General features: G+C 48.2%; 1 protein-coding gene across 2 annotated transcripts in view; it reads right to left on the bottom strand.

Annotated features, from left to right (window-relative positions):
- The window catches only part of LOC122544393 (actin-like protein 6B), an 85,755-nt gene that overhangs the window by 22,968 nt on the left and 47,901 nt on the right, over positions 1-14,886 (bottom strand). For both annotated transcript variants that reach the window (XM_087982695.1, XM_087982697.1), the window contains 2 exons: positions 11,317-11,431; positions 7,223-7,303 (listed from right to left, as the gene is read on the bottom strand). In XM_087982695.1, the coding sequence (XP_087838821.1) occupies positions 7,223-7,303; positions 11,317-11,431 (196 nt within the window). The remainder of the gene's footprint in view (positions 1-7,222; positions 7,304-11,316; positions 11,432-14,886) is intronic.

A 14,886-nucleotide genomic window follows, 5' to 3' on the forward strand; every position in this document is an offset into this window, starting at 1 on the left:
AAAAGTTGCCCCTTAGGTCTCTTTTATATCTTTCCCCTCTCTCACCCTAAACCTATGCCCTCTAGTTCTGGACTCCCCCACCCCAGGGAAAAGACCTTGTCTATTTATCCTATCCATGCCCCTCATGATTTTATAAACCTCTATAAGGTCACCCCTCAGCCTCCAAAGCTCCAGGGAAAATAGCCCCAGCCTGTTCAGTCTCTCCCTGTAGCTCAAACCTCCAACCCTGGCAATATCTTTGTAAATTTGTTTTGAACCCTTTCAAGTTTCACAACATCCTTCCAATAGGAAGGAGACCAGAATTGCACGCAATATTCCAAAAGTGGCCTAACCAATGTCCTGTACAGCCGCAACATGATGTTCCAACTCCTGTACTCAATACTCTGACCAATAAAGGAAAGCATACCAAACGCCGCCTTCATTATCCTATCGACCTGCGACTCCACTTTCAAGGAGCTATGAACCTACTTGCTCTAAAAAGAATAGGGGGCAGAACTAACTTGCTAACTGCAGGTCAGTTAGTCTGTGGGTAAAACTACAAGAGATTATTGTCCAGGACAGAATTAATTCTCACTTGGAGAAGTGTGCATTAAGGAAGGGTCAGGTCACGTGGGTTGGGCCTGTACACACTAAGAGTTTAGGAAAACGAGAGACGATCTTATTGAAACGTGAGGTGATTGACAGGGTGGATGTTTCCCCATTCCTGATGAAGGGCTTATGCCCGAAACGTCGATTTTCCTGCTCCTGGGATGCTGCCTGACCCCTGCTGCCCTTTTCCAGCACCACATACTCGACTCTGATCTCCAGCAGTCTGCAGTCCTCACTTTCCCCTAGATGATTCCCCATGTCAGGGGATCCAGAACTGACAGGTACAGCTTCACTCTAAGGGGCCATCTGTTTAAGGAGACGTGGAGGCACACTTTACTGAGTCATAGAATTGTACAACGCTGAAACAGACTGTCGGTCCAACTCATCCTCCATTCCGACCAACTTCCTCAAAACTGAAGTACTTCCATTTGTCTGCATTTGGTTAATTTCGTGATAATCCTTTTCTATTCATGTACCTGTCCAAATATCCTCTAAATATTGTAACTGTACCTGCATCTACCACTTCCTAGAGTCATAGCGATGTACAGCATGGAACCTGTCCACGCCGACCAGATACTCCAACCCAATCTGGTCCCACCTGCCAGCACCCAGCCCATATCCCTCCAAACCCTTCCTATTCATATACCCATCCAAATGCCTCTTAAATGTTGCAATTGTACCAGCCTTCACCACTTCCTCTGGCAGCTCATTCCATACCCGCACCACACTCTGCGTGAAAACGTTGCCCCTTAGGTCTCTTTTATATCTTTCCCCTCTCACCCTAAACCTATGCCCTCTAGTTCTGCACTCCCCCAACCCAGGGAAAAGACTTTATCTATTTATCCTATTCATGACCCCTCTATAAGGGCACCCCTCAGCTTCAGGGAAAACAGCCACAGCTTATTCAGCCTCTCCTGATAGCTCAAACCCCCCCTCCCCCACAACCCCAGTAACATTCTTGTAATTCGTTCCTCCACCCTGTCCAATTCAATGATGTCGTTCGCATAGCATCATGTGATTTGTTGGAATTGTTTACCTCAGAGGAACCTGGACCAATGAGTGGAGTAGGTTCTGGGAAGGGAGTTAATGAGAATAGGCAGGTCTTAGCAGATCGGCAGGGCAGGTTGGATGACACGAAGAGCTTGTTTCTGATGATTTTATTTAAGGGATTGGGATAGTTTGGTACAAGGCTGGTGAAGGGGGTTGCAGTTATGGTGAACAGTTTGGCTGACCTGACAGCTGTATTTAATGGGAATCCCAAGCCCTTGTTCCTTTGATTTTTGTTTGTAAATGTAGTAGTGGCGTGGAACAGCCTGCCGGCAACAGTAGGTCAGGTCCCTCATCAGGACGATGCCCCCAACCAGCCCACCCTGCCGTCCCGGCACCTTCCCCTGCCACCGCAGGAATTCCAAAACCTGAGCCCACACCTTCCCCCCCTCACCTCCTTCCAAGGCCCCAAAGGAGCCTTCCACATCCATCAGAGTTACATCTGCACATCCACCAATGTCATTTACTGTGTCTGTTGCTCCCGATGCGGTCTCCTCTACACTGGGGAGACTGGACGCCTACTTGCAGAGCGCTTCAGAGAACATCTCCGGGACACCCGAACCAACCAACCCAACTGCCCCGTGGCTGAACACTTCAACTTCCCCTCCCACTCCGCCAAGGACATGCAGGTCCTGGGCCCCCTCCATCGCCAAACCCTAACCACCCAACAAGAATTCCTCATCTTTCCCATTGGGACCTTCCAACCACAGGGCATCAATACAGCACAGAACAATACAGCACAGAACTGGCCCTCCGGCCCTCGATGTTGTGACAACCTGTGAACTAATCTAAGCCCATCCCCCTACACTATCACATCATCATCCATGTGCTTATCCAAGGATTGTTTAAATCCCCCTAATGTGGCTGAGTTAACTAATTGGCAGGTAGGGCATTCCACGCCCTTACCACTCTCTGAGTAAAGAATCTGTCTCTGACATCTGTCTTAAATCTACCACCCCTCAATTTGTAGTTACGCCCCCTTGTACAAGCTGACATCATCATCCTAGGAAATAGACTTTCACTGTGTACCCTATCTAATCCTCTGATCATCTTGTATGTCTCTGTCAAATCCCCCCTTAGCCTTCTTCTTTCCAATGAGAACAGACCCAAGTCTCTCAGCTTTTCCTCATAAGACCTTCCCTCCAGACCAGGCAGCATCCTGGTAATCTCCTCTGCACCTTTTCCAATGTCTCCACATTCTTGCAGAAATGGGGCGACCAGAACTGTACACAAAATTCCAAGTTTTGTATAGTTGCGGCATGACATTACAGCTCCAAAACTCAATCCCTCTACCAATAAAATTTAACACACCATATGCCTTCTTAACAGCACTATCAACCTGACTGGCAACTTTCAGGGATCTATGTACATGGACTCCAAGATCCCTCTGCATGTCCACACTACCAAGAATTTTTCCATTGACCCAGTACTCTGCCTTCCTGTTATTCTTCCCAAAGTGAACCACCTGACATTTAGCTGCATTGAACTCCATTTGCCACCTCTCAGCCCAATTCTGCAGTTTATCCAAGTCCACCTGCAACCTGTAACACTCTTCCAAACTGTCCACTACTCCACCGACTTTAGTGTCATCTGCAAACTTACTAACCCATCCACCTTTGCCTGCGTCTAAGTCATTTATAAAGATGACAAACAGCAGTGGTCCCAAAACAGATCCTTGTGGCACACCACTAGTAACCGGACTCCAGGCTGAATATTTTCCATCAACCACCACTCGCTGCCTTCTTACAGAAAGCCAGTTTCTAATCCAAACTGGTAAATCATCTGCAATTCCATGCCTCTGCATTTTCTCCAACAGCCTACCATGTGGAACCTTATCAAAGGCTTTACTGAAGTCCATGTATACCACGTCAACTGCCCTACCCTCATCTACATGCTTGGTCACCTTCTCAAAAACTCAATGATGTTTATGAGACATGACCTGCCCTTGATGAATCCACGTTCACTATCTGAAATCAAATTGTTGCTTGCTAGATGATTATAAATCCTATCTCTCAGAATCGTTTACAAAACGTTTCCTATAACAGATGTAATACTCACTGGTCTATCATCACCTGGGTTATCTCTACTGCCCTTCTTGAACATGGGCACAACATTTGTAATCCTCCAGTCTTCTGGTACTAGATCTGTAGACAATGACGACTCAAAGATCAAAGCCAAAGACTCCAACCCCTCCTCCCTAGCTTCCCAGAGAATCCTCGGGTAAATCCCATCCAGCCCAGGGGACTTGTCTACTTTCACTCCTTCTAGAATCGATAACACCTCTTCGCAACTAACCTCGATCCTTTCTAGTCTAATATCTCGTACCTCATTCTTCTCCTCTACAATATTCTCGTTTTCCTGAGTGAAAACCAATGAGAAATGTTCATTTAGCACCTCTCTGACCTCCACAGGGTCCACACACAACTTCCCACTTCTATCTTTGACTGGCCCTATTCCTACCCTAGTCATCCTTTTATTCCTCACATACCTATAGAAAGCTTTAGGGTTCTCCTTTATTCTATTTGCTAAAGATTGCTCATGTCCTCTCTTTGCTCTTCTTAACTCTCTCTCTCTCTCTCTTTGTCCCCATCCCCTGCATTTTGCTACCCCATTCTATGCATCCAAAGACTTGCCTAATTGCATTATATTTGCCCTTCTCCCATCTGTAACTCTTGCCCTGTAGCATGTACTTATCCCTTTCCATCATTAAACTAAATGTAACTGAATTATGGTCACTCTCTCCAAAATACTCACCTCCCACTAAATCAAACACCCGGCCTGGTTCATTACCAAGCACCAGATCCAATGTGGCCTCCCCTCTTGTCGGCCCATCGACATACTGTGTCAGGAAACCCTCCTACACACACTGGACAAAAACTGAACTATCCGACGTACTAGAGTTATAGCATTTCCAGTCAATGTTGGGGAAGTTAAAGTCACCCATAATGACCACCCTGTTCCTTTCACTCCTACACAGAATAATTTTGCTAATCCTCTCCTCCACATCCCTGAAACTCTGTGGAGGCCTATAAAAATCTCCCTGCAGTGTGACCTCCCCTCTCCTGTTTCTAACCTCAGCCCACACTACCTCAGTGGACGGGTCCTCAGCAAAAGTTCTTTCAACCACTGTTATACTGTCCTTGTCTAACCAGGCCACACTCCCCCCTCTTCTACTGCTTTCCCTGTTCTTAATGAAAGATCTAAAGCTTTCACCAGTTTCCTCATTTCCCCACACCCCCCAATTATCCCAGATCCAACCTTCCAACTCAGCACCGCCCTCTTGACCAGTCCTACCTGTCCATCTTCCTTCCCACCTACCCGTTCCACCCTCCACTCTGACCTATCACCATTAACCGCACCTTCATCGAACTATCACACTGTCGTCTACCTTCCCCCTAGCCCCACCCCTCCTCCCATTTATTTTTCCAACCCCTCAGCTCACAGCCTCATTCCTGATGAAGGGCTTTTGCCCGAAGCGTCGATTCTCCTGCTCCTCGGATGCTGCCTGACCTCCTGCTGTGCTTTTCCAGCGCCACACTCTCGTCTCTGACCTCCAGCATCTGCAGTCCTCACTTTCGCCTGCCTGCAACAGCAGTAGACTCGCCGACTTTAAGGGCATTTAAATGGTCACTGGATAAACGTATGGATGAAAATGGAATAGTGTAGGTCAGATGGTCTTCAGATTGGTTTCACTGCTCGGCGCAACATCGAGGGCCGAAGGGCCTGTACTGCGCTGGAATTTTCTATCTTCCAAAACAAGTCACCAGGCAAGAGTCTGTCCATCTTCAGGAGCCTGGACACCACGGTCATATTGGATAACCGGCTAGGTCACTTTCTTGGCTGTGGTTTGTTTTTTTTCTGAAGGAGTTGGGGGTTGGCCCCGGCTACTCCTAATGTAAAGGAGGGGGCTGTCCTGTTTCTTGGAATATATTTCTTTATCCTGTAACAGGATGAGGGTGTCGCTGGCTAGGCAGCATTCACTGCCCATCCCTAATTGCCCAGAGGGCAGTTCAGAGTCAACCACTTTGCTGTGGGTCTGGAGACACATGTAGGCCAGACCAGGTAAGGATAGAACAATACAGCGAAGAACAGGCCCGTCGGCCCTCAATGGTGCGCCAACCTGTGAACTAATTTAAGCCCATCCCCCTACACTATCCCATCATCATCCATGTGCTTATCCAAGGATTGTTTAAATGCCCTAATGTGGCTGAGTTAACTATAGGGCATTCCATGCCCTTATCACTCTCAGTGAACCTGCCTCTGACATCTGTCTTAAATCTATCACCTCTCAATTTGTAGCTATGTCCCCTTGTACAAGCTGATGTCCTCATCTTAGGAAAAAGACTTTCACTGTCTACCCTATCTCATCCTCTTGTATGTCTCTATCAAATTCCCCTCTTCTCTCCAATGAGAAAATGGCAGACCTCCCTCCCTGAAGGGCATTAGTGAGCCAGATGGGGTTTTCCAACAATTGGCAATGGATTTACGGTAGCAATTAGATCCTTAATTCCAGATATTTATCAAATTCAAATTCCACCATCTGCCATGGTCGGATTTGAACCTGGGTCCCCAGAACATTACCCAGTTCTCTGGGTTAACAGTCCAGTGATAATACCACTAGGCCATTACCTCCCAATAGTTCAAGGCCCTAGCACGTCCTGAGGTGGTGAGACATGGTTGGGATTGATGTCGCAGTATTGGTGCAGGAGAGTCCAATACTCCTTCAGGACTGTCACTAGGGGTGTCGGCCTGACTGGTGTGCTACAGTCTCTGAGGTGAGACCCTCCAGTTGGGTTTTCCTGAGACCCGAGAGGTTTCAACATTAAAGTGGAGGTGACAGCCCAGTGGTATTATCACTAAACTGATCATCCAGAGACCCAGGTAATGTTCTGGGGACTCACGTTCAAATCCTGATGTGGTACATGATGGAATTTGAATTCAATTTTTTTAAAAATCTGGAATTAAGAGTTCAAATGATGACCATAAATCTGTTGTTGATTGTTGGAAAAGCCCATCTGGTTCACTCATGCCCTACTTTAAGGAAGGAAACTGTCATCCTTACCTGGTCTGGCCTACGGTGACTCCAGACTCACAGCAATGTGGCTTATTCTTAAATGTCCTCTGGGTAATTAGGGATGGGCAATAACTGCCACATCCCATGAACTAATTTTTTAAAAATGGTCCTGCTGCAAAGAGAGACCTGCTGTCGAAGTTTTTCATCTCATTATGCATCAGGACACTGGCAAGAATGCCAAACTTCAAACAATCACAACAATTTATACCACAGGAAAAATATCAGTGGATGTGATTTTTTTGCATTTTTGTGTATGACGCAAGCTTCAACAACCTGTCTTTCTTTTCAGCAGTAGTCAAATTCTAGGTATATTGATCAAAATTATAGTAGACTTTGAAACACAACATGGGTTTATTCTGCTGGAAACTGCCAGTCACATCTCTGAGATGCCCTCCGGGAAATCTTCTGTCTGTCCCATAGATATCTGGCTCAACAGCAAAACACAAGGCACCCGTCAACAAAAGGATCAACTCTGTGAGATGATTCAGGAGGATGCTCCGACGATGCACTCACCGGCCGAATATCGATGTCACACATCCCGATGCTGGTAGTGACGACGTGACTAACACCCAGCATCGTGTTCCCCGACAGGCCCTGGGGGAACACAAACAGGCGGTCAGAATACACAAGCAGCTACAGGCGACGTGACAGAAGGTGGCACGGTGACTAAGCGGTTGGCACTGCTGCTTCATGGCGCCAGGGGTGCCTGTCGGAGTGTCAGGGCAAACTTGATGGGGGCCCTATCTGGGCTCCAGGGATTCTATGATAAAGTACAGGATCATGATTGGACCTTTAAGGGCCACCGTTGCAGAATAAAGGAGTTCACCCATTTAGGACAGAGCAGAGGAGGGGTTTCCTCACTCAGTGTGAGGAGTTCTCTCCTTCAGAGACTCAACCATTGAGTATGTTTGAGACAGAGATTGATAGATTTCTAGATATTCAAGATAGTGCGGGAAAATGGCAATATAGAAGATCAGCTATGACCTTGTTGAATGTCAGAATAGGTTTGAGAGGCTGAACGGCCTCCTCCTGCTCCTAATCCCTGTCATCCTGTGCTGCATTAAACTTTGTCAGGGATGAGGTTTTGATTTGATTTGATTTTATTATTGTCCTAGATACAGTGAAAAGATCTGTTTTGCGTGCAATGCAGGCAGCTCATACCATACAAGGGCATTAGGGTGATAGAACAGAGCGAGGAATGTTCCAGCTGCTGAGAAGGTACACAGAGAGCGAGGTCAACATTAAATTAAAAATGTGAGAGGTCCATTCGGAAGTCGAATAACAGCGGGGAAGAAGCTGTTCTTGAATCTGTTGGGACGTGCGTCCAATCACTGGATTTGTGGTGCTGGAAGAGCACAGCAATTCAGGCAGCATCCGAGGACACTCAAAATCGACGTTTCGGGCAATAGCCCTTCATCAGGAATAAAGGCAGAGAGCCTGAAGCGTGGAGAGATAAGCTAGAGGAGGGTGGGGGTGGGGAGAGAGTAGCGTAGAGTACAATAGGTCAGTGGGGGAGGAGATGAAGGTGATAGGTCAGGGAGGAGAGGGTGGAGTGGATAGGTGGAAAAGGAGCTAGGCAGGGAGGACAAGTCCGGACAAGACAAGGGGATAGTGTTGAGCTGGAGGTTAGAAACTAGGATGAGGTGGGGGAAGGGGAAATGAGGAGTTGCGGGTTTGTTTCAGGACATGGTTGCAGAGCTTCAGGGCAGAGGAAATGACCTGGGAGTTGCAGTGGGAGAGAGACTCCCTGAGATTCTTGTAGAGAGAGGAGGAAAACTTCTTCAAGGCAGGCATCCTTGCAAGAGGATTCGCAGTAGGGTTAAAATCAACGAGGTAAAAACAATGACTGCAGATGCTGGAAACCAGATTCTGGATTAGTGGTGCTGGAAGAGCACAGCAGTTCAGGCAGCATCCGAGGACAGGCAAAATCCAAGGACAGGCAAAATCGACGTTTCGGGCAAAAGCCCTTCATCAGGAATGAAGGCAGTGAGCCTGGAGCGTGGAGAGATAAGCTAGGGGAGGGTGGGGGTGGGGAGAGAGTAGCATAGAGTACAATGGGTGAGTGGGGGAGGAGATGAAGGTGATAGGTCAGGGAGGAGAGGGTGGAGTGGATAGGTGGAAAAGGAGCTGGGCAGGTCGGACAAGTCCGGACAAGTCAAGGGGACAGTGTTGAGCTGGAGGTTAGAAACTAGGATGAGGTGGGCTATTGTACTCTATGCTACTTTCTGCCCAACCCCACCCTCCTCTAGCTTATCTCTCCACGCTTCAGGCTCTCTGCCTTTATTCCTGATGAAGGGCTTTTGCCCGAAACGTCGATTTTGCCTGTCCTCGGATTTTGCCTGTCCTCGGATGCTGCCTGAACTGCTGTGCTCTTCCAGCACCACTGATCCAGAATCTGGTTTCCAGCATCTGCAGTCATTGTTTTTACCTTAGTGCGTCCAATCAGCCAGATGTACCTGATAGAACATGAGTTCCCTGATTGGGGCTATTAATCTGATCCAATCAGGGAGCCCTGGCTGACAGATACAAATAGGAATGTCCTGCAGATTGCGGTGGTTCACGGACTCCCAGCCCAACTGCTTGTTCTGTGGCGCTGTGGAGTCCGTGGACCACGTGTATATTGGGTGTGGGTGTTTGCACTCCCGTTTTGATTTTCTTAAAAAATTTCCTCTGTTTTTGGTTGCACTTCAGTCCCACGCTCCTGATCTTCGGGCACCCGGTGCGAGGGAGGGAGGGCAGGTCTGAAGACCTCCTCGTGGGTCTGCTCCTGGGCCTGGCCAAACTGGCCATAAACAGGTCGTGGAGGGGGTCGTTAGGGCTGACTGCCTGCCCCTCTTCCGCGGTTACGTTAGGGCCCGGGTGTCCTTGGAGAAGGAGCACGCAGTGTCGACCAACACCCTGGAGTTGTTCAGGGAGAGGTGGCCGCCGCAGGGTGTGGAGTGCGTTATTTCCCCCTCCAACTCTAATTTGATTTAGTCCCTACCCTCCCCTTCACTGTTTGATCACACAGCACTGCCCTTTGACGTGAAGGGCACTGCTTGTCACTGGCCACTCGGGTGTTTCCTTTCTTCCTGGTGATGGGATATAAATAAAAATTTACACACTTGTTGTTCCTCACTGTCTGACACCTGCACACACACACGACATGGATGCAGGGGGAAAATAAGCACGACCGCAGTTCGGTGGTAGTGTGGGGTAAAAAAAATAAAAATAAAAATAAACAAATAGGAGGTTCTGTTCCCACTCTGTGAGCTGGCTCTGAGGCAGCTTGGCTCAGTGTCAAGCACTCTCCACCACTCTGTAGATAAAGGGCGACTTGATGATGGGATATCAGCCTCTGTGGAGTTTCGTTTCAGAATCGCTCACTGTATTTCCCCAAGTCTGGTGTCATGGTCCCCAGTGCTAATGGGTATAAGGTGAAAAGCTTCACTTCTGTGGATCCTTTTAACAAAGCTTAAGACTCCGAGGCTGTTTGTGTACACTTGTTGGAAAGCTAGGCCCTGTTCAAGTACAGATGTCACGTTTCCATTCCGTGCAGGACCACGACCTGGGAGTGGAACTGTCCAGAGCCCGAGGTTCGACCAGGATGAATTAGTCAGCTGTTAGTGGAACAGCCTTTGGCCTCTTGCTGCCTCTGGAGCTGAGGGGCCCACATCCACTCCTGCCTTAGTGAGCAAGAACTTGAGAAAATAGATCTGCTCATGTGAGAGCTCTGGCACCTCCATCCCATTTGAAATTATAACACATATATGTCACTAGTGTGCCAGACTGACTCAATTATCGTATCAATACATCTGCAGTGCAGGGGTTGGTAACTGACAATGAAAAAGCAGCATCTGAAACTAATAATTAGTCTCTAACTGACCTTCAGGGTTAAGGGCAACTCCACTCACGGTGACCTTAACCTTCAACAGATTAAATCTGTTGCCTCTAGTGGACAAGTCACACAGGGACAGACAGCAGAATATGAAACAGACTATTACATGGTATATTGCAAAGCCAGGGAAAATTTGCTTATGAATAATTAGCTGGAGCAATTGTTCAAAGCTACTAATGGGTTGGAGTCATCGAAATCACGGCATCCCTACAGTGTGGAAGCAGGCCATTCGGCCCACCTAGTCCACACAACCCATCCAAACCCACCCCCTACCCCACGGCCAATCCAGCCTGACGAAGGGCTCTTCCCCAAAACATCGAATCTCCTGCTCCTCGGACGCTGCCTGACCGGCTGTGCTTTCCCAGCGCCACATTCTCCACCCTGATCTCCGGCATCTGCAGCCCTCACTTTCTCCTAGTTAACCCACCTAGCGCCTGCACATCCTTCGGCAAGATACGGCAATTTGGCATAGCCATTTCACCCTACCTGCACATCTTTGGGAGGAAACCCACGCAGACACGAGGAGACCCGAGGGCGGAACTGAACCCGGGTCTCTGACGTTGTGAGACAGCAGTGCCAACCACTGAGCCACCATGCTGGCCTGGGTTCTAGTATTTGTCAGTTCACAATCGGGCTACATGCCCTGGGATACAAGCAGTCTGATTCCCTGCACAGGTTTAACAGGCTGGCAGTGACCAAGTGCAACACAGCCTTAATCCCACACTCATACCTTGACATTGGAGGGATCAAATAGGCCCTCAGGTATCCGCAGTCTCTCAGCCCCGTAGTCGCAGTTGTAGCCATTGGGCATCTCGTAATGGATGGTGGGCATTTGAGCAGCGACCCTTTGATAAAGGAAATATGAGATTTAGGAAGCAACATGATTACAGCAGAATGGCTGGTTCATTGAGACATGTCCCACACAGGGGTGGAATCCATCACACTTAATGGTAGGGCCTTGGGACACAAGTACATGGTGCTTTGAAAGTTGAGTCAAAGTTGAGTCGGGGTGATGAAGAAAAGGTTTGGTATGCTTGCCTCTATTGGTCAGTGCATCGAGTGTAGGAGTTGGGTGGTCATGTTGCAGCTCGACAGGACATTGATATACAAGGCACTTATGGAAGGCTGCAGTCAATTCAGGTCTCCCTGCTACAGGAAAGAAATTGTTAAACTTGAAAGGACCCGAAAGATTGACAAGGATGTTGCCGGGGTTGGAGGGTTTGAGCTACAGGGAGAGGCTGGGGCTGTTTTCCCTGAAACATCGGACGCTGAGAGGTGACCTTATAGAGTTTTATAAAATCAAGCTGGGCAAGGATAGGATAAATATTTAAGGTCTTTTCTCAGGGTAAGGGAGTCCAAAACTAGAGGTCATAGGTATCCAATGAGAGGGGAAAGACTTGAAAGAGGGTGGTGTATATATGAAATGAGCTGCCAGAGGAAGTGGTGGAGGCTGGTACAATTACAACATTTAAAAGGCATCTGGATGGGTCTATGAATAGGAAGGGTTTAGAGGAATATGGGCTAAAAGCTGGCAAATGACACTAGATTAATTTAGGATATCTGGCTGGCATGGGTGAGTCATTGTGATGTACAGCATGGAAACAGGCCTTTCAGTCCAACCTGTCCATGCCGACCAAATATCCCAACCCAATCTAATCCCACCTGCCAGCACCCGGCCCATATCCCTCCAAACCCTTCCTATTCATATACCCATCCAAATGCCTCTTAAATGTTGCAATTGTACCAGCCTCCACCACTTCCTCTGGCTGTTCATTCCATACACGTACCACCCTCTGCGTGAAAACGTTGCCCCTTAGGTCTCTTTTATATCTTTCCCCTCTCACCCTAAACCTATGCCCTCTAGTTCTGGACTTATTCTATCCATGCCCCTCATAATTTTGTAGACCTCTATAAGGTCACCCCTCAGCCTCCAACGCTCCAGGGAAAACAGCCCCAGCCTGTTCAGCCTCTCCCTGTAGCTCAAATTCTCCAACCCCGGCAACATGCTTGTAAATCTTTTCTGAACCCTTTCAAGTTTCGCAACATCTTTCCGATAGGAAGGAGACCAGAATTGCATGCAATATTCCAACAGTGGCCTAACCAATGTCCTGTACAGCCGTAACATGACCTTCCAACTCCTGTACTCAATACTCTGACTAATAAAGGAAAGCATACCAAACGCCTTCTTCACTATCCTATCTACCTTTGACTCCACTTTCAAGGAGCTATGAACCTGCACTCCAAGTTCTCTTTGTTCAGCAACACTCCCTAGGACCTTACCATTAAGTGTATAAGTCCTGCTAAGATTTGCTTTCCCAAAATGCAGCACCTCGCATTTATCTGAATTAAACTCCATCTGCCACTTCTCAGCCCTTTGGCCCATCTGGTCCAGATCCTGTTGTAATCTGAGGTAACCCTCTTCGCTGTCCACTACAACTCTAATTTTGGTGTCATCTGCAAACTTTCTGACTGTACCTCTTATGCTCGCATCCAAATCACTTACGTAAATGACAAAAAGTAGAGGGCCCAGCACCGATCCTTGTGGCACTCCACTGGTCACAGGCCTCCAGTCTGAAAAACAACCCTCCACCACCACCCTCTGTCTTCTACCTTTGAGCCAGTTCTGTATCCAAATGGCTAGTTCTCCCTGTATTCCGTGAGATCTAAGCTTGTTAATCAGTCTTCCATGGGGAACCTTGTTGAACGCCTTACTGAAGTCCATATAGATCACATCTACCTCTCTGACCTCATCAATCTTCTTTGTTACTTCTTCAAAAATCTCAATCAAGTTTGTGAGACATGATTTCCCATGCACAAAGCCATGTTGACTATCCCTAATCAGTCCTTGCCTTTTGAAATACATGTACATCCTGTTCCTCAGAATTCCCTCCAACAACTTGCCCACCACTGAGGTCAAGCTCACTGGTCTATAGTTCCCTGGCTTGTCTTTACTGCCCTCCTTAAACAGTGGCACCACATTTGCCAACCTCCAGTCTTCTGGAACCTCACCTGTGACTATCGATGATACAAATATCTCAGCAAGGGTCTGTTTCCACAGTGTACAGCTCTATGACTCTACAACCAAGGCACATCTCCCAGGCCTGTTTCCTAGGCCAGCTCCATCTCCCAGGTCCATTTCCTAGGCCTACCCCATCTCCTAGGCCTGTTTCTTAGGCCAGCCTGATCTCCCAGGCCCATTTCCTAGGCCAGCCCCAACTCCCAGGTCCATTTCCTAGGCCTGCCCCATCTCCCAGACCCGTTTCCTACACCAGCCCGATCTCCCAGGTCCATTTCCTCGGCCAACCCCATCTCCCTGGCCCGTTTCCTAGGCCAGCCCCATCTCCCAGGCCCGTTTTCTAGGCCAGCACCATCTCCCAGGCCTGTTTCCTAGGCCAGCACCATCTCCCAGGCCTGTTTCCAAGGCCAGCACCATTTCCCTGGCCTGTTTCCTAGACCAGCTCCATCTCCTAGGCCCATTTGCTAGGCCAGCCTCATCTCCCAGGCCCGTTGCCTAGGCCAGCCCCATCTCCCAGGCCCGTTTCCTCGACCTGTTTCTCAGGTTTGATGCTAGGCCAGCCTGACTCCCATCTTGATTTTCAGGCTTATGTCCCAGTCATACGTCCCAGTCTCAGAGTACTGTTTCCTAGGCCTGACTCCCAAATCCATCTCCCAGGCAAAACGCAGATCCAAGACAAAACCCAACTCCCAGATCTCCATTTCCTCGGCGTGACTCCAAACGCTATCTATAAGACCTGTCTTCAAGACATGACTCCTAGGTCTTTCTCCTGACCTTCTAAGGCCATACTGCGGACTATTGATAGATTACCCCCACTCCCCAACTTCCCAAATCTAAAATCATCTCTTCCTATCGAAACAGTGCCTTGGTTAAAGCACAAAGGTAAATAAATTCCGAATGTTACTAAACTACACACTTGCTCCATTCACTTCCTTCAGGTCTATCCTCCAGGTCCCTGTTATTGACACTTTTCCCAGACCCATCTCCCTTTATACACCCTCCTAGACCTATCAAGCCTGGTCCAAATCTATCCCCTCAGCCCATCCTCCAGCTCTGTTTCTCAGTCCTATCTCGTGGCTATCCACCAGTCCTGTTTCTGTCCCACTATGTGGCTTTATTCGTCAGGAGTGCCCTGTCTCTTAGAAATGCCCCTTCCCTAAGTGTTGGCCCCTCCCTCAGCTTCTTTCCACCCGTCTGAAGCATCAACAGAGTTTAGTTTGACATGTTTGTCTGAGGTGCTTACATTAGTCTCTTAGACAACAGTCAATCAGACTGGAAGGACGA

The sequence above is a fragment of the Chiloscyllium plagiosum genome, unplaced genomic scaffold, assembly GCF_037043375.1.
Source record: "Chiloscyllium plagiosum isolate Xiang-an unplaced genomic scaffold, Cpla_swu_hap1 HiC_scaffold_44, whole genome shotgun sequence".
Classification (NCBI taxonomy): domain Eukaryota; kingdom Metazoa; phylum Chordata; class Chondrichthyes; order Orectolobiformes; family Hemiscylliidae; genus Chiloscyllium; species Chiloscyllium plagiosum.